The sequence below is a fragment of the Rhagoletis pomonella genome, unplaced genomic scaffold (genome assembly GCF_013731165.1).
Source record: "Rhagoletis pomonella isolate Grant_MI unplaced genomic scaffold, Rhpom_1.0 Rhpom_scaffold_00006, whole genome shotgun sequence".
NCBI lineage: Eukaryota > Metazoa > Arthropoda > Insecta > Diptera > Tephritidae > Rhagoletis > Rhagoletis pomonella.
Genome location: NW_023458560.1, coordinates 48,061,143 through 48,086,610, shown reverse-complemented (window position 1 = coordinate 48,086,610; position 25,468 = coordinate 48,061,143). Strand labels below are relative to the sequence as shown.

The following is a 25,468-nucleotide window of genomic DNA, read 5'->3' as shown; positions in this document are numbered from 1 at the left end:
TTACAACGATCACGCAATATTGTCCACAACTCGCCACCCAGACAACTTTCCATCAGCATATACAAATATTTGCGATCCTTAAATGTTTTGAACAATTTCACAACGAATTGACAATTGGCCTCGCCCATAATTTCCTTTTCGGACATAATGTGCTGCTGTTGGCGTGTCTCGACAATTTGTGACTTCTTCATTTGTTTCAGCGCAAACGAGCGGCTATTATCACCGTTAATTTGCACCAGTTCGACACGACCGAAACCACCAACACCAAGTGTGGCGATGATACGCAAGTCGGTCAGTTTCACATTATCGAATTCCTCATTAATTCTACGCAAATAAGTAAGAGAAAAAAAGTGGAAAATTAGTAGCAGAAAAAAAATCAGAGGCAAATGCATGTTGGCGGCACTGCATGAATTAGCGCAGCGGATGAGCGCAATGTTGCACTTTCGTCGACTTACTTTTTACGCTCTACTATGCATTCATCATCGTAACGATGCTTAATTTCATCTAAATTCGAAATGAGTTGGTTGAACGTCTCTCGATCGATCACCAGGCAAGTAACGCCATCGGCAGAATCACATATAATATTTGCTGTACGCAAGTCATCGCTGTGCGAAAAACGAAAAAGAGAATGATAAAAACGCATAATTAGAAATTAGTTGTTATTTCACCAATTTTCATAAATATTTGCCATTATATTGTTGGCTGTCGTATGCACTCACCCCTGCAATGCCTTCTCACCGAAGAAATCACCTTTGATGAGTGTGCGTATGAATTTCTCCTCTTGCGTGTCGGGCTGTTTGATCGTCACACGCACTTGTCCCTTCGATATGATAAAGAAGGTATCACCGCGTGCGCCTTGACGTACAATATAATCACCCATTTGGTAGTGGGTCTCTTCGAGCACATCTGAAATTTTGATGAGCGTATCCTCGGGGAGGTTCTTGAAGATGGGAACGCTGGAAATTTAAAGTGAAAATGGAAGTTAAGTGAAGAAATAATAAAAATTTGTTTATAATAAATAAGCACCGTTTTTACAGCTAACTAAAAATTTGTGTTTTGAAAATCTTTAGTTAAATGATAAAAGTGTGTTATGTGTCAATGGATGCCACTATCCAATCCCTATACAGTACATTCCGTTTAACAGCATTTACTTCCACTGCACACGATTTAGTGCACTTAAGCACTTAAGTATATACTTATTTTTTAGCTCTTGTACTTCGTACTTCGAAGTACAGTCAAATGTACTTCTTTGCAATATTTTGTACTTCAGGTCCTGTAGTTCTTCGATCTTTTGCACGATCGTCAAATGGCCTGGGCGATAAATTCGTTCAAACCATTAAAGTCGCCGGGGACCGATGGCATCATACCTGCGAACTGCGTGAGAAACGGGTACATGCCCAAGGCTTGGAGGGTGGTCAATGTTGCGTTCATCCCGAAGGCCGGAAAAGGCTCTTATGTTTCTCCTAAGGATTTTAGGCCTATCAGTCTGTTTTCGTTTTTGCTAAAATCGCTAGAGAGATGGATAGGCCTGTACATAAGAAACGGGATTCCTCGTGACTAACTTTCAAGAGCTCAACATGCTTATTGCAAGGTCGGTGGATACCACCCTCCACACATTGCTAAAGTGGTCAGAGGAAGTGTTCATGCTGTAGGGGCATTCCTAGATATCGAGGGGCCTTCAACAATGTCACTCCAGAGTACAATATAACCGTTGTGGCCCTTCGCTCGAAAGGGGTTGTTCGTCTGCGGCTCTCACACAAGGCCAATTACTTAGGCTATATCCTGGATAGGAAGCTGTGAAAAAGGCGTGGGTTGTCTTGTACTGCTGTAGGGGAGCTATCGATAAAAGGTAAAGTCTCTCGCCCAAAATAATTCATTAGCTCTATGGAACCAGATTTAAGCTTATCTTGTTTCACGGATCCCTTGTCTGGTGGAACCCGCAAGAGAAAACTACACTTTTAAAACAGGAATTAGTGGAGCTTTAGGAACCACACCTAAAGGCTAAAGGAAACCGGGTGGTAAAACTCTGGAGTTCTGGGCTTTGACTTCGCCGTGAACACATAGATTACAGCGCCTCCGAAATGCCTCCCAGAAGCTCCTTCTCTACCTACATATATTTCCTCAAGAGAGGACTGGGTAGGGCGGGGTTATTAAGGCTTCCGGTTTTCTGCAGTGTCTTTCAGGTGGAAATAGCTGCCATCAAGGAAGCGGTAGACTCACTGCTAAGGGGTGTGATGGTGCATTAGAAATCGGTAAAGGAATATCTGACTTCTTTAGCCATCGCGTCAGAGTACTTCTTCTAGTTTAGGTTCCGGGTCACAGTGACATCACGGAAAACTGCGTGGCTGATGATCTGGCGTTGGAAAGGCACCCTTAAAATGTTATCCCCAGATAAGGGGCAACTAGGAACGCCTCTGTCCCGCTGCGGTACACTCTTGGATGGCTGGAAATTGCGTACTCTACTAAATACCTAATAAAATGGACAAAAGAAAGCGATGTTCCTTTTGTGACATAAAAGCGGAAAAGAAGACTACAGCAAACGTTTTTATAAGGCACCTTAAAATACTTTTTGTAGCGCAAGTAATGAGTGACCCATCTTTATCCCTTAAAGATGCCGAATACCACGTTACCTCTCAAGAGCTAGTGATGGGGGTTATGATAGGCTATTGTTCGATTGACATTCACTCGGTAAGACTAGGAATTTCAACTGATTCCTTTGTATCAGCTGTCAAGAGGAAGATAAAGTGGAATCATCTCCAAACTTTCTTTTAGACTGTCCAACCTTCGCGTGCCTAAGATGGAAGCATTTTGGCTCGCTCTTCTGAACTCACACTGAGCTTTCAGGGATCGAAATGAGCCGCATTCGAAATTTGGTAATCGGCTCGGGGCGTTAACCTAACCCAACGTAACCTTACTTCTTTGAGCTATGAAATAGGTAGTCAGGTTCAAGTTAGGTTCAAGCTAAAGTTTTCTTAAAACTCTTATGTTTGACACTAATATCTCAATGTTTAACATGTGTATAAGCGAAATAAATTCGACTTTTCAAACGGGTGGCAACCCACTTCAAAGCATATTCAAACTGCGGAAAGTGTGTTAACTAATGAGATTAAGGTTAAGATTAAGATTGAAATTGACAGTAGACTAAGATTAAATATAAGATAAAGACTACGATTAAAATTAAGATTAAGATTGAGAGTAAGATTAAATTAAGATAAAGATTGAGATAAAGATTAGGATTAAGATTAAGATAAGGGTTAACATTACAATTAAGATTAGGATTAAGATAAAAAGTAAGACAAAGTTCAAGATTTAGATAAAGATTAAGACTAAGAATTAGATTAAGATTGAAATTAAGATTAAGACTAAGATTAAGATTAATATTAAGTCTATTAAGATTAAGATTAGGGTTAAGGTGAAGATGAGTATTTAAATTAAGGTTGGGATTAACATTAACATTAAGATTATTATTAAGATTAAGATTAAGATTAAGATAAGGATTAAGATTAGAGAGCTTGGGATTAGAAGAGCTTAAGACTAAAATCATTATTAAGATTAAGATTAAAACTAAGATTAAGGTTAAGATTAAAATTAGGACTAAGATTGAAATTAGGATAAGAATTAAGATTAATATAAAAATTACTACTAAGACTGAGGTTAAGATTAATATTTAGTTTAAGATTAAGATTAAGACTAAGATTAAAACTAAAATAAGGAGTAAGATTAGGATTAAAATTATGATTAAGAATAGGACTAAGACTAAGGTCAAGATTATGATTAAGATTAAGCTTAAGAGTAAGATTAAGACTTGGATTAAGGTTATGTTTAAGATTAAAATTAAGATTAAAGTTAAGATTAAGATTAAGGAAAAGACAAAGACAAATGAAAATGTAACTAAATGAAATACTAAGTAATATTTAGTAAATATGTATGTATGTGTGTAGGAAAATAACTCCTCGTTCATTGCAAACTTTTCAATCTGGAAGTTTTTCTGTGTCGCTTCACTACTTTCGAGCGTAAGGACTAAAAGTACCCAGTTTTTAATAAAAACAAAATATTTTCATACATATTAGCTCCGGTGGTGCAAAGAAATAATATCTATATTTATACATATATTAAAACATTAAAAAACTACATGTCTACTAAGTACAACTATTTTGAATTAAGTAATACATTTTCTATTAACTTATAATTATATTTTTACGACTTTTTGCACCAAAGCGCACAGTCAGCGACAAAGAGCTAACATAAATTTTAGCGTTTATGCTATAAAAATATATGTATTTTCCATTATCAATTACTTTTTTAATTTAATAAGTAATTAAAACTTAAAAAATTGTAATTTTGCCATAACTGCATTTATGTATGTATGTACGTGTAGCTAATCATTTTACAACTTAATTTCATTAATTTCGTTAGGTGCAGGTAATTGGTTTTTTTAACTACTTTTTTTTATAAGTTTTGGTTCATTTGATTGCTGTTGTGGTCTGTTCGCCTGGAGTTGGACAAGTTTAATGCACCTAATTTCCTGCACCGGTAGGTACCAGAGAAGTAAATCCATATGAAGGCAAACATATTTAGGTACCGAAAACTGGCTCGAAGCTAGAAATAAGGCTGCTGAACTTGTGCACAGCGTTAGTGCGCTTAGATGCCGATATACAGAAACTTACTCGCTTGGCGCACGGTGGCTTCACTGACGAACGTGTCGAACTTGTCCTCGCAATGTTGCGCCAATTTACAGCGCTATTTAACGCTTAATGCAGCTCAATTTTTCATAGTTTTTTCTCTATTGTACTCTTTCGCTAACATATGGAAAACATCAAAAATATTTTCACGGTCATTAACCGGACCGCTGCCGTGTTTCGGGCTACATTGCAGGCATAAGTACATACATATTTATGTACGAGTACATACAGTGGTGAAAATATTAATAGTTACGCGACATTTTAACAAATTTTGGTAATTTTTCCTTTTTAACCGACTTCACAAAAAAAGAAGGTTATCAATTCGTCGGAATATTTTTTTTTTTATGTATGTTACCGCATCATATTGGACCACGTTAACCTATTTCTATAATTCTTTTTTTCTTTTTTTTTAAAGGAAAGGTGGTACTTCACAGGTGGTCCCATACTAATTTGGTTTAAATCCCATCATTGGATCATGAAGAGATTAACGATAATCTTAAATTTTTATACGAGAATTGAAGTCGGTTTGGTTTTTTGCTTGAAAATTACTTGTAGCTATTTAATATTTTTATTATTGTTTTTTTTATGAAAGTATAACTAGTTGTCAAAACAAAAATTATGTAGGCTGAATTTCAAACTTAGTACAAAAATTAAGAAAATTCGACAAATTTTAATCAAAATTTCGAGTTTTTAATTGGATTTCTTAGAAAAATTTTGAGTATGCAGTTTTGTAGCCCATTTAATTTTAGTATAGTTGAAGTTTTAAGTAGCATACCGTTGTTTTTTGGCATTTTTTTTGTTGAACGTGCTGCCCATTTGCTCCATATAAAAAAATTGCCGAACTAGCGCTGGAAAAAATGCTAAGCACCGTAAAAAAAAAAATAAAAATTGCCAAAAAACACACACTCCAAAGTTTCACTTTACATAAAAACTACATCCCATTTTTTTCATTATTTTAAAACAGTTCGAAAATTTGATGATTTTTTTTTGCAGTTTATTGTATTTTCCCAATTTTGTGCAAAGTTTAAAATTTGGACTTTATAATGTCGCGTGCCTATTTATATTTTCGTCACCGTACATGCATATGAGTACCTACATACATACATATGTATTTTCTACTTAGTCCACCAGCCGGCTAACAGTTTGCCGCATGGTTAGTTGCTTAGCATTTCAGTGTTATTCCGCGCATCACTAACTCGCAGAGGAGAAAGTCTGTGCAAAATCAAAAAACAAAAAAACATTAAAATAAAGAAATAAACGAATAATAAGAAGCTAGCATTTGACGACGACTTGCTTTGATCGTTGGCAGAATTGTCGTTAAAACCGCCTGCAAACTCCTCAGCTCATCCAATGCTGACACAATCCTTTCAGCTTAGACAGCCAACACTCACGTCAATGTCGCATGAGCGACCAAAAAAAGCGAGCGCGAGTAAACTGCGACTGCACATAATGCCCCCATCGGCACTCCTACATAGGCACATATGTAGCTATGCTTTGTCAACAATGCGTGTTGCAACCAAAAATGCACAACGCTAGCGGGTACCTAGCTGGCTGTCTAACGCCTTGCCATGCAACTTCTGGCTTGCCTTTGATGGACAGCATTAGAGAAACATTAACATTTATTAACAGCTATCATAAAAACAACATATTAGTGAAAAATTGTTAGCGTTAATGGCACTAACCACACGCACTGCCGCATGGCGTGGCGCAATGATGGACCTGTGGAATGGCAGGCAGTTTGTCGTCGATGGGGTTCATGTTGCCGCAGGCATTTTCACTTTTTGGTGATCAAATGTGCACATAGTTACATATTTATATATATATATATATGTATATATACATATTATACATACATTGCAAAAGTACAGTGTCTCCAAATGCGATCACTATGGAGGCGGCTGAGTGCCTAGAGTAGGGTGGACGCTTCTGTGAAAAACTCATAAGATTTACGAAGGGACTTTAATTTTATGCTCAATTCTATTTTTGTGGGTTGGGATCTTAAGGCTGTTATAAAATTGGCAATGCATTGGAAAGCGATGGCCTTGCGGTTTCTGCGTGTTTTTTTCACCACCTCAAATCTTGTAGCAATGCTTACGCGGAGCTCCAAGTCAGGCTGTCATATAGTTATGTAACCAAGTTAACTCGTACGCATTCCCGCTATAACTAACTAGTAGGGTCAGTATGCTACTTCAAATAGCGCTTCGGATACTTTCTTCGACTACTAAGGTTAGGTATGATTAAGACAGGTAAGGTGACAGACCCGCGAGGGCCACACGTCGACTGTTTTTATTGAACATTATATCAACACCGAACAGAATGTCCACTCCGGAGAGCTCTTTCGGGAGTTATAACAAAATACGATCCCAGGTGCTTAAACTTTAGTCTTGCGAAAGCCTAGCAGCTGAGAAAAAAGTGTTGATATGATTCCAACTCGTTGTCCTTCAAATAGTTTCGGCGATAGGCGTTGGAGACGATAAAGTCATATCTCCTGTTGGGTTGTGTTCTTTCTGGACATCTACCAGCAGGGCGAGTTGGTGCTGGGTCAGCTTAAGAATTTCTTTTGACTACCTATGGTCCATCACCGACCAGAAGCACTTTGTCAGTTTTCATGTCAGAGGTTTCGGTCAGCGCTCACTGAGTAGGCTAAAAACATAAAGGATAGGCCGCTGGTTATGAGAGGAACTCGCAAGTACCTCAGTGGAAGCGACCTCGACCTGAAATGCCGCTGTGACCTGAGACCCAAATTCAAACGTATTCCGAGTCGACAGGTTGTAGACTTTCCCTAACTACTATTGATCGCACCATAAGCGATAATGAAGGCTTAATTGCCGCTTGGCTATCAGGGTAAATAGTATTTACCGTTGAAATCGTTACTGTGCACGTAAGTGGCTAGCCGACTGCCTACTTTATGGCGGATACCGCTGTTTGAAATTTGAAGTTTACGGAGAGTTCCTGACCGAACATTGGCTTCAACGCTTCCGCTGAACTCCGACCAAGCCGTGAATATATTTACTGGAATTCATTTCCAGAGGCTTCCTAAATTCCCCTTACTCCTGGGAGGGATGTATGTAGAGAAGGATCCATTCCGATGAATTCGAAGTCACTAAAGATCATTGTGATTAAGGAGAACCCGAACGGCGCTAAGCAAAACGTTGGGTTATGGAGCAGTAGAGAGGCCGCAGTGTAGACAATTTCCTTTCTTTCCAGGATCACGCCGAACGCCTCGACCCTGACAGAGTGTAGGACACCATCGAAGGAAGGAAATTGAGCATTCGACAACTAGCAGACCAATTTGAGACTATTAAGTACCCATACCTGAGACCCAGAAACGTATGTACCCCTGACGATATGGGCCATGTCAACTGCTCAACTCAAAATATGAACAGTTAAGTGAGTGACTATAGTACTTTACGTAAATGCTTCCACATTTTGTTTTTGGCGCAAATACATACTTAAGGTATCAATTACGGACAGCTCAACCGCTTAATCATAAACAGTCTTAGGCGCTTACACTTAAAAATAAAACCCATTCATTTTGGCCAATGACCAGCAGTGCTGCGCTCAAAGCTCAAATATCACCAACGCCTGTAATGCGATATTCTCACGTTTCATTGTACATGCATAAGTAATTGTAAAGTTGTAAATTATATCAAAGTACATACATACATACATACATACATACATGATGTTGGATTGCATATTCATTGTACCTATTCGTACGTGTAGGGAGGGTCAGTCACTTGGACCATTCACATGCATTCTGCGAAAGATTGCCCAGCAAAAGACGTTCCAACTGAGTGCTCAAGGTAAGCCTAGTGGAAAGAAGGAATTGTGCGTTTATATGTATGTACTTGTGCTTACTTACATACATACTGTGATACGATTAAGTAAGCTATGGCGACGCTGTTGTGTAACTCTTGTCGATGGTGAAAACTGAAAGTGATCGCTGGTGCCATTGCCCAACATGGCGACTACATATACAAAGACAAGAACAATGTGCAGTGCTGTTGGCTAGCAGAATGTAAGAATGGTTGCACCTGAGGTCGCCAACGAAGCGCATAAGAATAATTTATGTAGGTACTTACGTACATATGTATGTATGTATGAAGTAATCGCGGTCTTATAGCGGCCCCATGAAAATGCCAGTTAGCTTAAAGGAATCGCGGAACCGCCTGGCTATTTTTTCAAACACAAAGACAATATATAATTAAGTAGTGCAAATTCTGAATGAACCCCTAAAATAGGTTCGAGTCTCCATCTAAGAACGCATGGTGCATTTTGAGAAAAGTTCTTATATTCCAGTATAAAATTTCAATGTCTCGCAGCCGATCTAAGTTGGCGAGGAGTTGCCGACAAGCTACTAGTTATTAAGTATTAAACTTACTTCCAACTACGTATTAGCCATAATTAACATCTGGTTACTCAATGGTCCACTTACTAAGTCGGAATGTGAGATTTTTCTTTGGGACAACGAGATAGCACATCTTAATTGCGGGAATATTTGGCTAGGATTGATATATTTCAACTTCAGTCAGTGGTCCTCAAGAAATTTGAAGTACGTTCGAAAAAGCCCTGCTTTAAACTTAAAATAGTAAAAGCTCCCTGTAATCATCATTGTTTTATATTCAGTAACGGCACAAAAAATTTCTCGTGGGTGTAGCGTTTTAAAGTTTTTAAAGCACAGCTTTGCTACCTACATTAGTGACGACCAGAGCGAGCTTTTACAGGACAATTCTGGCCACCGTCTTTCAACTCACCACAGTCTTTCGAAAGACAAAAGTATTTCGTAAGACAATTGTCAATTCTAGCAACTATCTCAAAGCTCTTTACTGTCTTTCGAAATGCTAATTGAAGAATTTTCTAACAAGGAGGTCTTAGCGTAATACTTTTCGCCTTTTAGCAATAAAGTTTTTAAAAATTGAATCAAATTGAAAAACACAAATGTATGTATATTTTTCTTTTGAAAACAATAAAAAGGATCTAATAAAAAGTAATAAATAACAGATAATTGAATTATGAAAAGAAAAACAAAATAAAAATAATTCAAAAATAAATAAAAATTATTTTTTTAATTGAATGAAACAGCAATACAAATTAGTTTCTTCTTCAAACAATAAAAAAAAAAAAACACAAGAACTAAATCAGAAAATAAGAAAATAGATTAAAAATTAAATTAAACTAAACAAATGTATTTTTAAAACAAAATTTAAAAACTTAAGGAAATTAAACAAAACAAGACAACAAATAAAATTAAATAAGATCCTAAAAATTAAATGGAATAAAAAAATGTATATTTATAAAATAAAATTGAACATTTAAAAGGAAATGAAATTAATAAAAGAAAAAAAAAAAAAAAAAAAAAATAAATAAAATGAGTGCCTTAAACTAAATGAAGCTAGAAAACTATCTTACTTTTTAAAACACTCAAATTAAATTAAAATTAAAAAAGAGAAAAATTAATTTAAAAATGAAAATATTAAATAATTCTCAAAAATTAAAATAATAACATCTGCATATTAAAAGAAAATTAAATTGAGAAAAATAAGTTCAACTAAAAAAGAAAAAAAAAAATACATAAAATAAGTTCCAAAAATTAAATGAAATTAAAAAATTTATATTTCTCTTTATCGAGTGAGCAAAGCACAGATGAGCCATATATGGAAAATACTACTACTCAGAGACCACTCCTCAGAGAACTCCTCATTTGCGCATTTTTTCTAGGCGCATGGCATTTGCTCAAAAATTGCTAAGTGAGTAAATTTTGCCTGTTTCCTGTGACGGTTTTCGACCAGAACGAAGTTTGTTGTTACAAAAAAAAAAACTTAAAACGCAGCTTTAACACATAGGTTATTGTTGAAGGGGGTCTATCGAATCTATTCAAAAGGGTAGTATGGTTCTTTTTTTTACTATTCGAACGTTGTAATGGAAAGTGCTGAACAACTTTTGAAAAATTTGGAGAACCTAAACTCAAAAATGAATTAATACAAATTTTGATAGTTCAGTAAACAGTTCGGGAATTTCGGCGCTTTTACATTTTAATGGAATGCCTTCATTATAAAAATTTAAGGTTTAAAGGCTAAAAAAATTGTTTAAACAAAATAAACAATTATTCAATTTTTCATTATTTTTCCGCATTGGAGGGCAACACGAAAGTATACATACATTAGCAGGTACTTCATTCACAAACAAACATATTAACAAATATACTTTTTTTTATAAAAAAAAACCAAAAAAAAAAATCTTAAAGAATGTACCAAAACGAAAATCTTAATTTGTCTCACTCACCTCTTGAGAAAATCTGTATACTGCGCTTGCCGTATGAGGCCAGTACGCATCATTATCGTTTGGAAGCATTGTCGTTCTATGGCCCATAATTTGCATTCCGTTATAGCAGTAATGGTCGCTGTACGCTGGCAGTTATATAATATGGCCAATTCACCCAAAACCTTTGCGCCGGATAGTGTCGACAGGTATTTGCCTTCGCGTGAGACCTCCACGCGACCCTCTGCAAATAAACAGATAAGAAGAGGAAAAAAGTCAATAAAAAATTAAGTACATTGTACAAAACGTACGTAATACAATACAAAATGAATGACATGAAGAGCTAAACAAAAAAAAAAAAACATAAATTTGCATTAATGCATTTTTATTACCACCACAGACATGTCGGAGCTTTTGTGCATACCAACCCAGTGGGAATTAGGAGCACGTAATAATACCTTATTAGCAACTTACTCTTCACCTGGCAGTCATTACCATTTCCCTGCCGAACGTCCCTTACTTTTACAAAGGCATGGCCGCCTTATGTAAGTAGGAATTTAAAATGTACATTTGCTATCAAACATACTTCTGAGTCGCTTTACAAAGTAAGTTACGTGTAATGCAGAGCAGTCGCTCGGAGTAGTTCGGTGCTTGGAAATAACTTCGGCTGCACGTTATTTTGCAACTGACAACGTAATGTGTCGCCGGAGGTGTTCATTTTGTGCTTTACTAGTAGATTACGCTGGTCATGATGACAATTTTGGTACTAAAAACTGAAAGAAAATATGGCTTACCTCGTAAGGTGCTTACCTATTTTCCCAGTGGGAACAGCTGGAGCACAGATGTAGGTAATTAACATGTACATATACATATATATATGTATGTATATATGTATATAATATTATATTTGTAATGTATGTACTTATACATCCAAATAGGTTACATTGTCTGTTTGATATTTTTGAGTTTATTAGCTTTTGAGCTTTTATGCCGTTTGAAGAATGAAACCAACTACTATCTAACAATTTGTATGTTACCTTAATATAAGAAGGCCCTAACTATTTTTCTTTCAAAATTCAGCTTTGTACAAAGGTCGGTGGATTACTCACTAAAGACCTAATAGAATTTAAAAACCAGTACCATATCAAAACTTTGTTTCAGTGTTTATTAAAACCCAGGGGGTAGATTCTGTAACCAGTTAGCGACAATTTTCGGATCGCTATCACACTTGTTTGACGCATGATATGAATGTTTTTGCATCAAAAAGTGCGTTATCGATTCGGAAATCGTCGCTAACTGGTTTCAGAATCTACCCCCAGAACTTTGAGAAAATTCCGAACTTAAGAACTTTAGTTTTTATAAAGTTTTCTAAGTACTAGTACTAGATTATCACTAAATTTAGCAATTTGCTATGGCATAATCCAGTTTATTGTAGCATTATAATCAACATTCAGATATGTATTTAAAAATTAGGGAGGCCATTATTTATTTCAGTGATTTTTAGTAACTATCCAGTCGTGAAAATTGTATTTCTTGGAGACAGAAAATCAACGTGGTACCCTATTGCGAGGGAAATCAGCGAGAATGTACTACACGTCATACATATATGTGGCGTTTGACTTACTGCCCACTTAATAACATATTCGCAAAAATATTAAATTTTTCTGCAGATCCCGAAATTAAGACTGTCAGAAACCGAAGTTACCAGTAACTCCGCTCTACATGGTAGGGCATCAGCTCTGCATCAAGCGGTGTCAAGGCTAGTAGACGATTATTTTGTGGTCGGTTCGAGGTAAAGAGGACTTTGAGGCAGGGCTACCTCGGGTCTTGAACCTAACCGCCACCTTTTTTGTGCTTTAAACCGAACCACGAACCAACCCGTTTTTATTTTGAAATACTAAAACCGAACCGAAAACCACTCAAAAACATGGTTCGGTTCAAGTCAAAGTTAAAATCCACTTCGGCATTTTTCAAGTGTTTTAGCCAGGGGCCGAACATAACAGTTATTGATGAAAACTGTCCTTGAAAAATTCACTTTGAAGGAAATGTTCTACAACTAAGTGATAAATACCAATCGATTTCTGTTTTCACCGAGAATCAAATTTGAAAATAAATTTTTATTTGTAATTTTTATGCAAAATTAAAAAAAAGTAACAATTACTTTATAAATCTAAAATAACATATATTTTTGATTTTTATCTAAATAATCTGTAAATAAAAGTTATTTTTGATTTTTATATTATATGTGTTAGATAACGGTTATTGAAGAGTTTTATTTATAAATGTCATCAATAAAAATCAGACACCGACTTTTATTTTTTAAGTCATACCTATAAAAGTTATTCTAATTTTTCGCAGTTAAGGAGTTGGAGAACAAAAGTTTACTACGACTTATACAAATGACTTTTATAAGTATGATTTTTAAAATAAAAGTCAGTGAATGATTTAAATTGATTTTTTTAATAAAAGTTGTAACTGTTACGGCTCCTGGTTATTATAAAATTGCTTAAATGTATTTGGGTGATGAGAACTCTGTGAGCTGGCCCACGAAGTTGAGAACCTATCGAAAGTGGGATTTTCAACCCTACGGAAAGATTTTGAGCATCAATACATAATGCTAAGCATGCAGTTTTTGTCTACTTGATTAGACTTACGGCTTGTTGAAACCTTAAAAAAGTTTATTCAGATAATAATTTTACTTTGAAAATTATTTATATAATTTAATACTAAACAATTAAGTAATAATGCCATCTAACTTCACATCTTAAATCATAAATAACCTAAATGTGTGAAAATATATATTTTTTTTTTCAAAAACTTATATATTGGATATTAAATTTTTTCGAATATCGCCACAATATTTTACCTTAGTGCACTGCTTCACCTTTAAAAAGCTTTTTAATTTTTTTTTTACTCGGGTTAACCCTCGCGGAGATATTAAAAATTTCGGCTATGCGGTTGAAACTACCATATTAGTTCCGCCATTTTGAATTCGCATTGTTGTTATTTTGTGATATTGTGATCATATTTGCATACAAATTTTCGATTTATAAAGCATACTTTATTTTTTATGAATTTGCGTGTAAGTATTTAAAAAATTTAATCATTCGAATCGAACCGAACCGCGGTCCACAGTCATGAACCGGTTTTTGTACTGGTACAAGTTTTTTCTAAGTGGTTCGAACCACTCAACCCAAACGAAGGCTCTCTTATATCAACAAAACGTTGCTTATTTAGTGAGCGGTAAATTTCTAGGTACACGTCATAACTTGATCCAGATTTTCTTGAACCTGGAGTACGAACAATGTGCTCGCTTGCGATTCTAGCAAGACGGAATTCGTTTTGTTGACTGGGAATATTCCTTGGCATTGGTGGCATTCACCTAGCGCTTTACGATAGCTCCGAGTACTATACTGCGGCGGGAGCTGCAATTGGGGAGCAATCGGGCCTCTCTCCTAAGGTAATTTTCTGGTTTTGTGAAACCATACTCCCACATCCCATAATGTTTTTAGAATCCTCGTCTGCTGGAATGAACTTGAGAAGAGCGTGCTAGTTTACCCTTATTGCAATAAGGGGCTCACTTAGAACCATTTCCACTTTGGCTTTTAACGTCACGCATCTATTAAGGAAGCAGTCGTTTGCCTGCTATAAGGCGCTATGGCGGTAAGGGAGGTTAATATCTACACAGACAGCCAGGCGGCAATCAGAGCCCTGGGCTCACTTACCGTACGCTCGAAGCTTGTTGGGAAATGACTTAATTCGCTTGAAATACCGTTTGAATACTATTTTTTCAGACTTGTCTGGGTGCCATGTCAGAAGTGATATCGCTGCAAACTGCGCGGCTGATAAACTGGCCAGAGGCGGCATCCTTGATGAATTATCGCCAAGGAAGAGGTGGTGGGAGTTCCCTTGACTACTTGTGGACTTCTCTTAGGAAGATGGGCTTGGAGTAAACTCAGCGAACGCTGGAGTAAAACCGAGGCACGTGCCACGGCGAGGTATTTCTGTCCGAGGGTGAACAGGGGGCGGTCTAGGGATCTCCGTAGGCTCGTGAAGCCGGATCTTTCTGGAAATTTTCCTTTCGGGGTTCATGCAGTGATATTAAATATCTTATCGGACCCCTCGGTCGCAGCTGCATGAAGGATGACGAGGTGGAGTCATCTCAACATTTCCTCCTGGACTGCACGGCTTTAACTATATTGCGGCGTAGGCAGTTGGGTTCATATACTCTGGCAAGTCTGAAGGAGCTCTATGCCCATGAACAGAGAGGCTTTGTGTCAGCGTAGCGAACGCTGGGCTAAAACTAGGGAATACGTTACTGCAAGGTCTTTTAGGCCGAGGATAGACTGGTCAAGGGATCTCCCTTATGATCACAAAGCCGCAACTCTCCATTTTATTAGGTGAATGGACAGTGAGATTGTAAGTAATGCGGTGGGTATAAATATCACACCGGATCTACACCGTCGCAGCTGATAAGAGGACGATGAGGTGGAAACATCTTTGAGGCTGCGCAGAACTTTTAAGTGGAGGTCTCCGGCACTGACATCTGCTGCCTGCAAACTTCTTTTCGAACGCAAAACATTTTCCGCTTCTCTCTTCACTCTTCGTAGTGGTATCACGAAGGTCCTAAGGGAGTGTTTGCGATTGCCGTTTGCGATCACCGTTTGGTAGCTTCACAGTTTTTTATATTTGTTGGTATATATTGCTATGTTAGAGCATGTTTCATGCAGGAATGTATCTAGATATTCTACCGTACTTATTTGAATAATTTTGCAAGAGGTTTGCTAGGCTTTGTGGCTTAATGGTTTTTCGTTTTATGTATCAAATGTGGACTAGTGAAGATAGGTCTGTTAAGTTTTTTTCGTCTTACATGTAAATAATAAGAACGATATGCTGACTTCGGGATGACTTCAATGTGGCCTCCGGTAAGTACTTCGACTGAACTACCTATTTCTCGGCAGTAGTCGTCTTTGAAAGGAAAGAGCTTTTGTTCGAATAATTTCAGAGCTATAAATATCCTTGAGTACCAAAGTCCGTCAAAATATATGCAAGTACAAAATGTATCTATATCTATACATATGTACATATATACATATGCACATAAAATGTAGATATGTATAAAATCATATACGTAAATAGTTATGTATGCAATTAAGACTCAATTTAAAATGACTTAATAGTGCCACCAATGAAGTAATACAAATAACGAGTCATCGAAGGAAATGATTGCAAAATGCAATTTTAGTGAAAACCAGATGAGTTGTATTTTTGGTTGCATTTAATTTTTGCATTCACGCATGCGCACAAAGGCTTTTTTGTTACTGCGCATGCTACCACCGGTGCCGAAAAGTTTAGTCAACTTGCGGGAAAAAAACGAAAAAAAGAAATCAAATAAACCGGTCGAAATGTCATTCGCAAAGCAAAATTAACCAGCTAGCAAAGAGCACCTACGACAGACTGACTACCTGACTGCCAATCCGACTGTGTGACTTTGGACCGGCGAACAGCGCGCCGATAGGTAAGGTAGACTGACTTGAGGGGACTGACTATTTGGCGGTTAGCTGCGGGCAACGTGTAAACGCATGTGCATTGCATATACAACCAGCGGCTTGCATTGTAAGTCGATATATGCAAGTAAACTAGGGCGGGTCACTTTGTATGGACCAATTTTTTTCCTCATTGTTCCCAGCAGATTCGGATTCTACATAAAACTTTAAGGAAAAAACCGTTACAGCATAGCTCGAAAGTCCAATTCGAGTAACTTAAATTTTAAAAGGAGCTATCTATAATTTATTCCATGTTGTGAATGTAATTCTTTTTTAATACAAACTTGTATTTGGGGTTGTTTTGCTACGATTAATGTATTTTTGATATCTTTTTCCACTTAAAGAACCGCAAGCTGGCGTTTCAAAGCAACTCTTAATACGTACATGCTACATAATAGGCGAAGGAGTTTTCTGTTAAAGCCATCAGATCTGCACCGTTTGTTCGATTTAAAAAATTGTTTTTTTTTAAAGAGTTGCCACCTGTTACAAATTTATATTAAAATTTTTTAATAAGTGAAACGAATAACTCAACCGAAATTGTACTAAAAACGCTTTATTACAAAACTACATGTAGGAGGGTTGCCATCTGTTCAAAGAGTCGAATTCAACTTGAATTAAAAGAATTAGTGTAATGGAAATATATTTGTATCATAATATGGGTGTAAGACGAAAGAATTTTGGGAAGGTTTCAGTTTGAACATATTTTGAAGAAGGTTGCCACCCGTTTGAAAAGTAAAAACAGTGTTGGAAATCTTTAGTTTGAACTTTTCTAATATGTTTAAGGTATTTGAATTTAATTTTATAACAGGTGGCAACCCTCTTTCAAAAAATAAAACCTTTTGAAAAGGTGCGGATTTATATAAAAAAAATATAAAAAATAATTGCTTAGTAACAAAAAACCTCTACGTTTAAATTTATATTAAAAAGAAAAATTTTTTTATTTTGAGCTACGCTCTAATAGACTTTTTTCTCAGGATTTCAAGCAGAATCCGAATCTGACATTAACGATGTCGTAAAAAAATTGATCCGCCCTAATGTATGTACGCGAATATGGTAAATAAGTTGGGGTGAGTGTGGAGCTACACAAACTCGTATTCGAATAGTTCAACTTTGAAATTGAAATTAAAGTTCGATTTGTTGTCTCCGAGTCACCAAATGAACATGAAATCAAACAAGTAATCGCATGAAAAGTACGAGTAATCATAAAAAAGTAAAACAAATTGCACTTAAAATGGTAAAAAGCGATTCCGGTTTCACTTTCAAAAAATGCAAAGCAGTTTTAGCACTAAAGCCGTTAGTTAGTAAACTGGTCCGATTGGTGACTAGTAAGTATGTAGTATTCTTCTTGCATGGTCTTTGGCTTTATCTGTGTCTTTGTCTCTAACATTGCCCTGCAGGGAAAGCTACTAGTTGTGAACTAGAATTCTACCAGTTTGCGTTTCAGCCCAACTAGTTCACGTTCTATCCTTTTTCAATGTTAGCGAGTGGTATTTTTAACATTGCGATGTCCTACGAGATGTCAATTGTCAGGCTATGCATCAGCATCTACTAGTAGAAATACTAGCGGCGTCATACCAATTGATGAGATTGTCTGCCAATTCATACCCCGTGAAAAGCATAAGTGTGCCTTTTTGCTCGCGACGCTCCAGCAGTCACAATGGCCGACAGAGCAAAGCACTCGCGTGGTAAGCCTGAGGTCCCAGGTTCAAATCCTGGCGCAGGGAAAATTTTTTTAATTTTTATTTTCTATTTTATATTTATTTTTTATAAATATATTTTTTTGTTTAGGCTGTTTATTGTAATTTTTAAATTTAATAAAAAAAAATATTTTTGTTTAATTTCTTTGTTTTTATAGCACAAGCATTTCTTCCTAAATGTTTTTTTGCAATGCAATTAGATCTTCAAACTTGTTATTTATTTATAAATTGAATAAATTATTTTTACTTACATTTATTTAACTTTAAAAATTTTAACCACGTCCAAGCGGCCTCGAACCTGCGATTTCAGAACCAGAACCAGAACCAGTAGTCTTCACGTAACGCCACAGCCGACATTTGTAAGAAAAGCAATTAATTGCGTTTAATTTTTGGCTTTGGCAATTCAAAAGCAGATGTCGCTGATCGCCTAAGTTCTTCGAAATTGGCGAACTGGTAGGCACATACTAGTTAATGAACTAGTATTTTTTCTAACTGGTTTGGCTTTTCACTGCAGGGTGGCTCTGGCTCTGGCTCTGGCTTTGTGCCACTGCGTCTCTGCGGCTTTGTGTCTTTGCTTTAGACTTAGTAGGTGCGGCAAAGCAGCGCTTGACTTTAGAAGCTATTATAACAGCAACAAGCTACACTTTGTACTACATAGAAGCTTTGATTCGCACTCAAAGCAATAAAATTTAAAAATTTGTATGATTTGTTTTTCGTTCGCTCTTATTGTATGTAAATTATAACTATTTTTTGCATGCTTTGATGCCGGTTAGAGCGGTTTTTTGTCTGGTTGGCCTGCTGGCTGCTTGGCTGGTCAGTTCAATCTGGCTCAGGGTTTATAAATAGCAGCTAAATGGAAGTGACATCAATTTTTCGGACACAATTTGTATTTGCCTTTGATTGGGAGCGGGCGGGTGCGGTGGCGTGAGAAGGTGGCACAGAAATTTTGGAGATTAATGGCGCCGATATTAAATTTAAATTTGGGTTACATTTCTGTGATTGGAAAAGGGCTAGTGTTTTGCGTTTGAAGCTTAACCTAAATTTAATAGAATAACCGTTACTATGCTAATGATTTAACTAAAGATAAAGAAACAAGTTTAATTTTAAAGTGACAGCTAGAAACCAGCGAATGAGATAAACAAAAATTCTTCTTTTTGTTAATAAAACAAATGGCAAACATCAGCATAAAATTCAATAGCAAACTAGTCCAATACCCGTTAAAATTTTCTCTAATTGCTTTACTCTTTTCTTTTGTTAATTTAAAATTCAAGTTTGCCAAAAAATTTTCCACAGCAGAAATCTTCTTTCTATCTATATTCTCCCCATTGGCTCTAGGTGGTAAATGAAATTGCGAAATTGTTTAAAGCTGAAGAAATGCAGCCCACGATTTGGCAATACTTATCTTGGGCGTATTCTCGCTAGCGTTAAGTGAGCTAATGGAATGAGACCTCGGCGAAATTTTTAAGTGAGCTAACCAAAACTGTTTTTGGGTTAACCACCCAAAAAATAAGTTAAAACTAAAAAAATCAAAGTTCCCGCCTTTTATTTGCCAAATTTTGAAGCAATTAGTGTGAATGGCCCCTACGAAACGAATTATCTGAGTATAATTCTGGTCTTCAAACTAAAATGAAATAATAGTTTGGAGGAGGGAATTAAGGAGGATATATCGACTTACCACACCTTCAAAAATCAATTCGGAAATCAATGGAGACTGTTGCCGTATATCACTAATGGTACGTGAACCATAGCCATTAGACCGATGGTTACCCACGTTGCGATAGTCCGGTGGAAAGCTTGACGCAAAGGATACGACAAGAACATGTTTGGGAAAAAGGAAATACTTTGGCAGTTTCGATTGCGGTTCGTCTACTAAAATAACTTCAACCAGGGACCAAGAAGGCGCGTGGAGCACATGCAATGTGTTTGCGGGATATCTCCGCCATCTTGTAAAGATATTGGTAGCGTTAAGCACCTAAGTACTTTGAGGTTAGACGCAATTTCTTCAGGGATTTAATAGCCGCCTGGCTATCTGACTGCAGCACTGATTGGGCCTTTGCGATAGCCATCAGTTCCGTCTGAAAAAATACTGAACTGCTGCACATTTCCGTTCATGGTGCAGCCTCAAAGCGGGCCAGACTTAGAGAAAACAACAACCCTACAACAACAATAAAAAAGGTGGGCTGAATGTACTAAAAGTTCAGTTAAAATCTAGCACTGACTAGATTACGCCAGTTTGGAACTTCGATACAGATTATACATATTCGTCTATACTGATTATTTAAATACGAAGCAGTGACCCGGCGCCGGTCTTTATTTGGAGAACCAGTAGATCAGTAAAATGTTTCATCTGCCGAACGACTGCAGCGTCTTTCAAGCTTAGACTTATGTTATAGAAAAGGCTACTATTCTTCTATCAAATAGCATATTATCATCCAGAAAAGTCACTATCTTCTTTGACAGCAAATCGGCCTTGAAAGTAGCGCGATCCAATTTAGTGGTGAAATCAGGAGTACGGAAATGCTGTGCCGACTTAGCATCACTGGGCGCTAAACAACGTCCTGCCTGATGAAATACCAACCTCATATTTATGGCTAATCTACAACTTACCCTGCGGCAATCGCAGCGTGGAGTAAGCAGAGGGAGCTACTCATGCTTACAAGGGCATAGCTCTCACATTTGGATACTAAAAAGATCATATCTGCTGCTCAATGCCAAGTTGCCTGCCATATTGTGAGTTGGAATACCTATAACAATTTCCTCTGAGGTGCACAGCTATCGCGAGGCTATGATTTAAATATCTTGGCTCACCCTTTATAACCAACCCTGAAAAACACTCGGGGAATGATCGTAGTCAATTTCGTAACATGGTCATTGGCTTGCGGCGCTTTATCGATATATAACGTGTACTTGATTCATAATACAACTGGCCAAGAAAATACTGAAGTTGGTCAATTGGGATAATCCTCCTTATGGGTGCATGCTCATTAATCCTCCAGCAATGTCTTTTTCTACCACTATATTTTCTGGTATCTAACTAAGCTTTATAAAAAAGTTAGGATCACAGTAGTAGGTATTGATTTCTGCAAATGGCATTTGGCAAGGAAGCAAGGGATTCACTGCTTCTCAAATGTCAACTAATTCTGACTGGAACATACAAAAATACTTTTCTTAAAATTTAGGTTCGGTCTATATATAACCAGTTTCGGGTGAATTGAGCTAATCAATCATTCCCTGAAAGTCGTTCCTCGAGGAATTGTAATAATAGGTTGGGTTAAAAGAGCGAGTATGAAGAATTCATACCTTCATACTCGCAAGTACATATATTAGCCTATTACCAATGTTATTTCGGAGTGATTTTCGTTAGTTTGTATTTCGTTAGATCTGCTAAGCGAGATCACAAATAGTTAAGTTACATTGGAAAAATTCTGGACATCGACATTAATTGATTTTTCTCCTTCTTCATCCTGACAGACTTTGCAGGGAGAATTTGTTGGTGTGCGACATCGTCGATGATCTTGAGATTTCGCCGTTTAAGTTTTTCGTTTTCTTACATATTGCTATGCGAGGGAACACTTGGAACGGTGACTCTTACATGACCTAAAAATTTAAAATTTTTGGGATCTCAACACTTTCAAAGCAGTTTGCCTTCAGCAAAGTATCAGCAGCTAAATAACAGGAAATTTAACTAGAAATGGGCTGGGATTTATCGCCAAGAATATCACTTCGCAGGATGGGTAAATCTATCGAATGGTTGAATGGTTTATTTAAAGGCAGTGAAAGCATCGAGTTCAACTTATGATAAGCTCGACGGCGCCGGAACATAAGGTTCCTAGACACCTTGGTGTCGTTTGGAGTAGTTTTAAAAGCCGCGTAGATGTTGGGTATGTCGCAGCCCAGTCTGGATAGGTAGAAGGTAAGACTACAGTATTCAGACCTTATGTAGTGGCATGAGACATGTGCAAAACATATTGATAATGTACACAACATATTGATGCCAGATACGTTAAAATATTTAATGAAATAGAATGTGTAACAACAAACACCGAAATATCAAATACATGTCTTATGCCCCTACACTTATTTGTGCCTGAGGGCCTACAAAAAGTTAGCATTTCCATATAAAATACATTGAGATAGTCAGTTAAACAGAGGTAGTTGGAACCTTATTCAACTACGATAAATTTTTCTATGGTGGAGTTTTTTGATCTCATCAAGTACTGCGAACAAAATATTATTCTGTTGAGATTCTTTTCCTCAGCAAAATACAGCTAAATGTTGAATATTATATATAATATAATAATAAATAATGATAAATACCACTAGAACATTGAACATTTTTTCAAGATAAGTAAAATGATCATCCTTTTCCTTGATATCTTAAAAATAACTTATATTTTTGACTTAATGTTGGTAAGCAAGTTTCTGGGTATTTCAAAATCTTACCATTCCTGGGGATCTCTTCGATCTCCGGCTGTACACCACTAACGCTGGGATCACGCAGATTACCAGTGCGTCGCTTGCGCGCATAAGTATGTACCGGCACGAGTAGACGCGGACGAGGAATGCTGAATTGATCGTCGGAGGCGCTATTCGTCGAAGAAGCGCTACCACGGTGTTGTTGCTGCTGCTGCTGTTGTTGGTAATGGTCGACACTCAGCGACATACCTGCCATGCCATTCACCAAACTATCTGCGCTGCGTGGTCGCGCAGGCATATCGAAATCATTCTTGCCAATGGGCTGATCAAAAGTCGCATGCGCAACGTGGTCGTTGTCGTCATCATCGTCCAACGGCACATCTACAGTTATGAGCACGGGCGTTGTTGCTAACGGCTTCTGCGGCGAGCTGCGACCATTTAACGCTGGCGCTAACCGACGTGGTGGCGGCTTGGGTGGTGTGAGTCTGCGTGCGGACAAAGGTTTCTTCGACGTTTGCCCTAAACTGCTTTCCGCAACGGGTAGACGCATGGATTTCGCGCGATTTATTGTTGCTATGCGTGGCTTGGGCTTTGGCGCTTCGCCGACGCTGCCACCAGTGCCATTCAAATTGCTATCACAGTTGCTGCTTGTTGTGGGCAGTAGTAGTGGTGTGCGTTGACGCTGCGGTTGTGTGGATATGACGGTTGGCAGTTGTTGTGCGTTGGCCGCTACGGCTTCCGACGCATTGCAGTGTGACGCAAGCGCAATGCCTGATTTAGACTTTTTAAATTCCTGCTCCATTTTCCAAATGCGACGCAAATCTTTGATATCCAGCGTGGAGGAGGAAGAGCAGTTAGACGCCGCCGAGACGCGAGTGGAGGATGGCGACGATTGTTTCGATTTGGTTGGTGCATAGAGCATCGTTTGTGAACGTTTTAGCAATAGCGCTGGCGGTTGTGCAGAGATCTGTTGACGTGGACGTTGCTGACGTTCCGCTGTGGGATCGACCACATAGTGATTTTGTTGTTTTTGTGTTTGTGTTGATGCCCGTTGTAACTTTATTGGCGTTGACTTGTCGTTGTGTTGGCGGTTGTGACGATGCGATTCTCCTCCGCTGCCGCTGCCTCTGCCGCCATCGCTGCCATTCAGCGTCGCGGCCTGCGTATCCCATTCGCCATGCAATTGCTGTGGCTTGCGGCGCAACGTTGACGGTTTATAGCCATTTAAATCTTTGATTGCCTTCACGATGCGATCATCGCGATTCTGTTGCTCCAAAGCGCTTATCTGTTCCAGGCTCATTTGGTACTTACGTAGCGTGGAAATACCCTCGACCAGATAACTGCCGCCTGTGTGTGGGTGGCGTGTGGGTGTGTACGCTGTGGTGGCGGCGTTGGTGGTTGTGGTGGGGTAGGCGGCGCTATTGTTGGTAATTGGTGTGGGTGAGCCAAGTTGTGCGGCGGCAGGATCACTGCGCGTGTTGAAGTTTTCATGCGCCTGCAGCCAATTCGCTTCGTACAACACACCCATTGCATTGTTGCCGTCCAGTGAAAGGCTGGCGTCGACCGCCTTGCCAGGGTAGCGTTTGATTTTCATGCTGCTGCTCGCGTGGCACGCGGCTGTTAGCGCGATTTTTTCACGATTTTCGTTGCACTTTTTTCACCGCTTTTGCACTTTTCGATTTTTTAAATTGAATTTCTTTATACGATTTTTTCTTACAAATTTTTGCTGCTTCTCCGTTTTACACTTTTTGCGATTTTTGCGATTACGACAGCTTACAAGAACACGTATTGAGTATTAATTTTTGCACTTATGTGTATGTAGATATTTGAACAAAATTTTGTTTTCTGTTCCAGCTCACTGCTTAGCTGCAGTTCAGTCGGTTGCGCATTCGCGCATAACGGAATTTGTGCAATTTATTGCCAGCAAGCAGCCTGTGTAACACATATGCATAAGAAGTATGCTCGTACATACCTATGTACATATATTCGTAGGAAAAATATGAACAAAAATCAACAATGTAACGCATACAATGGCGATCTACACACGTAACACATAACACGTGACGCGTCAGTGGCCTGGAGTACGTAATAGTTAGTACACAGAGGTGAAAAAAATATGTACATATGCATACATTATCGATATCAGCTTGAAGACGCGTTAAGAGCGACGAGGGTATAGCGAAACTTAAGAGGAGATATGTACGTTAGGGTGGTCCTTAAATGTAGAAGCAAAGATTTACATGACATTTCTTACGCCTCAACCTCTACATCGATGGTACTATAGTCGAATATATCACATATATATATAACATTTATATATAAATTTTGGCCCCGTTTGGAGTCGGTTAAGGCGTGTCGCACAGGGGTCAAAATTCAGATGCCCCTATGAAGACGTCTTAACCGTCTCCAATCGGGACCAAAATTTATATGTGATATCTGCGACTATGGCAGTATCGATTTTGGGTGTTCGATGAAAAAAAATTAATTTTAATTTTTCGAGCCTCTATAGAGGAATCTGGACTTTGCTCCCTATGCGACACGCCTTAACTGTCTCCAAACGGGACCAAAATGTATATGTGATATCTGTGACCGTAGTATTGATTTTTAAGGACCACCCTAATGTACACATCAATAAACATTTTGCTAAAATTTAACATGACGCCATTTTCATGTCTCAAAAATTTTCTGAATTTTAAATTAGTCGCGACCTAAGATGAATGGGTAGAGTTTGCGTGGCCAAGTCATCCCGATTCTATGATAAATTTACCGACTTCCATCCTGGTAGCCGCCGCAAGCTCTATTATTCCTGATACATGTTTGGCTACTATATTGCCCTTGACCTATTATAGAGACCCGAAGTCTTCGT

The 25,468-nt window shown here is 37.8% G+C and overlaps 1 protein-coding gene across 1 annotated transcript in view; it reads right to left on the bottom strand.

Moving 5' to 3' along the window:
* The window catches only part of LOC118741958 (cGMP-dependent protein kinase, isozyme 2 forms cD5/T2-like), a 24,936-nt gene extending 655 nt beyond the window's left edge, over window positions 1–24,281 (bottom strand). Inside the window, exons 1-5 of the mRNA XM_036473925.1 lie at window positions 22,630–24,281; window positions 10,968–11,187; window positions 720–956; window positions 456–605; window positions 5–324 (exon numbers count right to left, since the gene is read on the bottom strand). Coding sequence (XP_036329818.1) covers window positions 5–324; window positions 456–605; window positions 720–956; window positions 10,968–11,187; window positions 22,630–24,196 — 2,494 coding nt within the window. The 5' untranslated portion in view covers window positions 24,197–24,281. The remainder of the gene's footprint in view (window positions 1–4; window positions 325–455; window positions 606–719; window positions 957–10,967; window positions 11,188–22,629) is intronic.
* Window positions 24,282–25,468: the final 1,187 nt, after the last annotated feature.